Source organism: Myotis brandtii, unplaced genomic scaffold (genome assembly GCF_000412655.1).
Source record: "Myotis brandtii unplaced genomic scaffold, ASM41265v1 scaffold140, whole genome shotgun sequence".
Taxonomy (NCBI): domain Eukaryota; kingdom Metazoa; phylum Chordata; class Mammalia; order Chiroptera; family Vespertilionidae; genus Myotis; species Myotis brandtii.
The window spans coordinates 2027645-2030746 of NW_005355000.1; the positions used below are offsets into that span (position 1 = coordinate 2027645).

The window sequence follows — 3102 nt, forward strand, 5'->3', positions numbered from 1 at the left end:
CTATTCTAGGGGCATAACCCAGGTGTTGGTGATGCTGGTGTGAGGACGGGGAGCACTTAGGGGCTTTGTCAAAGCTCTGGCAGGTAGAGCCACCATGTCTCCATTAACCTCTGTATCTCAGAACAGCCATCCCCCAAAATTATGGGGCCTGGGGAAGTCTTGGTAACTGTTGATGCGATGTGTCTGGTCCTTGTTTTCAGTGAAAAGTATTTCCACTCTTTGCAATTATTCTGAGCGAGGCTCCTTTCGGAATGGTTCTGGGCTCTGTCTTTAGAAGCTTCTTATTTCTTTTCTCCTACATGCAGTTGAGTGACCCCAGCTTTCCTCCAGGTAAATCTTCAGTCTTTTCAGCCCCACTGCCTTGGGCCGTGCCTGGCCATTCTGATGGCGTTCCCCATGGGGACTTGGCGAGCCTGGCCTGCTGGTAAAGTGTGGGCTGCACATGTGAAGTTTGAAAGTCCCAGGTTGCCGAAACAACGTCTGCAATGCAAAACGTGCAAAGCATTTCACAAGAGCTCTTATCCCTGGCCATTTAAAAAGCTTTTGGGAAACGGAACATTTCTTTGGTCCTTTGAGGCCAAGATAGAAATTGTGTCTTCAATTACTGTGTTTTGTCTATCTAATGCCATACATCTGGATACTTGGGACTGGCCAGGTGACGTTCCCATGAGTGCTCTGGCTTTTTCTGGAGAGTTCGAATCGTTGTTTTGTAAAAATAAAGTGCAACGTCTTAGATTTTTTAAATGGCTTGTGCCAGAATTGTCATTTTAGTTGGAGAAAAAATATCCATCTTTTTGCTCTGGAAAGAAGAAAGTGCTATAGCCAGATTAACAGGGTGAAACATTTTAAAACAAGTTTTCTTCATGGAACAATCTTATAATCTTTATAGTCTGTTGGTTCTAATAACTTAACATCCTGGTTGTAGTTTCGCAACTTTAGACATAAATGAGATTTCTTCTAGTGACTTGGTTTTTTTGAAGGTCAGATGAAGCCCAAAGGTGACACCCGCTGGGTGTGGGTTAGAGGAGGGGTTGCCAAACACTAGTGTGCGGAGGATCCACATCTAAATCTGGATAATAGAGTTTTCCACTTTTTGCGTGAATGAAAGTTTACATCTATCTGTGCAACTAGTTCAGCCTTGTTGAATAGAGCATTCAGTTGATTTTCAAGATGGCCGGGCATATAGGTCTAGGGCCACTTGAAAATAAATGAACATACCCCGCAGGATGGCAAGAGTCAGTGCTGGTGAGGAGGTGGAGAAACTGGAACCCTGGTGCGTTGCTGGTGGGAATGTGATGAAATGGTGCGGCCACCATGGAAAACAGCATGGCAGTTCCTCAGGAATTGTGATCCAGCAATTCTGCTGCAGGTCTGCGTACAAAAGAACCAACAGCAGTGACAGGCACAGTCACAGCAGCTTTATTCACAATAGCTAATAGGTGGACACAACTCAAATGTCCATCAATGGATGAATAGGTAAACTAAAGGTGGCATACCTAAACCATGAAATATCATTCAGTCACAAAACAAAAAAGGAAGTGCTGACACATGCTAAACATGAATAAACTTTGAGAACATGCTAAGTTAAATAATCCAGGCACGTAAGGACTAATGTTGTATGATCCCACTTACAGGAGGTATTTAGAATAGGTAAATTCAGGGAGACAAAAAGGAGCTCGGACAGGGGATGAGGATCATGGGAAATTATTGTTAAATAGGTGTAGCCTTTCCGTATGGGATGAAGAAGAGTTCTGGAAATATAGATAGTGGTGACAGTGGCTCATGTTGTGAATATACTCAATGCCACTGCACATTAAAGTGTACACTTAAAAATGGCTAAACTTTATATTATGGATACTTTACCACATTAAAAAAAAAGAAATGAAAAGGGCGATCACCAGCCAAATGAGAAGAGATAGTGAGGCAAAGGGACTTTGGATTTGATTCTGATTCTTATCTCAGCTCTTGGCATTTTATTCAGATAATTGTCTTCATCGTTATCTATTTCTTTTTTTTCTTTTTTTTTTTTCCAGGAGGCCAGGAAACATTTTATTGACAACCAGGGACATAGCCATAAGAGAGGGAAGTACACAGGACTGCAACTAAAACCCAATAGCCAGCAGGGGCCATTTGGGACAGGAACACTGCATCCTGGGGTCCTCATAGTCTCCTACCCGTAGACACACAAGACTGGGCATCCAGGAGAGGGGGCAGTGACTCTGGTGTCCCAGAGAGTGACAGGATATATGATGCCTCATCACGAGAGACAGGGTAAGGAGGTAAAATGGAGAGAGGGTCCATCACTGCCTAAAGCCACCTCCTCCTCTTAGAGCCAACACCAGGTGGAGGACTGAACCACCTAGGATTTTATAATCAGCTGCTGTCTTCTCATCATTCATCTGTTTACCACTGTAGATGAGCCGCTGCTGCTGTGGGGGGATTCCCTCTTTCTCTTCCACACGTTCCTTGATTCGTTCCACTTTATCTGTGGGTTCAATGTCAATCTCAATCTCCTTTCCGGTCAGCGTCTTCACTTTAATTAGCATCTTCTTCCGATATTGGGTCTGCACACAGATAAATTGCTGCTTCTACCGCTGTGGTGGCTGCTGCTGCTCCCCAGCACTCTGTCGGTCCATCATTATCTATTTCAATGTGTGCATACACTCAGCAGGGGTAACTTCAGAGACACATCATTGAAATCCATCAAATGTCTATGTTCCCTCTAATTCTTGTACTGGGTGGTTACCTCAGTGTTGCTGTGACTTTGGTGGGTATTATAATGGCTCATTATAAATATAGGCACCCCAGTTATTGGCTCAACCCAGGCATGTGTTATTAGAAACAGAACAGGCAACATTGACCTCCAAAATGATGAGCCCTTGCCAGCTGAACTGAAAGAGCCACTTGTAGGTTATAGCCACAAGTTGGTTTGAACAAAGACAAACGTTACATAAAATAACGTTCAGTCCTATAGAGGATGATGAAGTTTTCAAGAGCTCAGTTCAACATATGTTACCAGATATGGACACCAAATAATTAATTTGGATCACGCAGCAGGATATACTGTGCGTGACGACCAAATCCATCATGAACCATGATGTT

The 3102-nt window shown here is 43.5% G+C and overlaps 1 protein-coding gene across 1 annotated transcript; it reads right to left on the reverse strand.

The window, feature by feature from the left end:
• Window positions 1–2033: 2033 nt before the first annotated feature.
• LOC102262026 (NEDD8) lies at window positions 2034–2626 on the reverse strand. Its single transcript, XM_005860799.2, has one exon. The coding sequence runs from the start codon at window positions 2544–2546 to the stop codon at window positions 2301–2303; it is 246 nt and encodes an 81-aa protein (XP_005860861.1). The 5' UTR covers window positions 2547–2626; the 3' UTR covers window positions 2034–2300.
• Window positions 2627–3102: the final 476 nt, after the last annotated feature.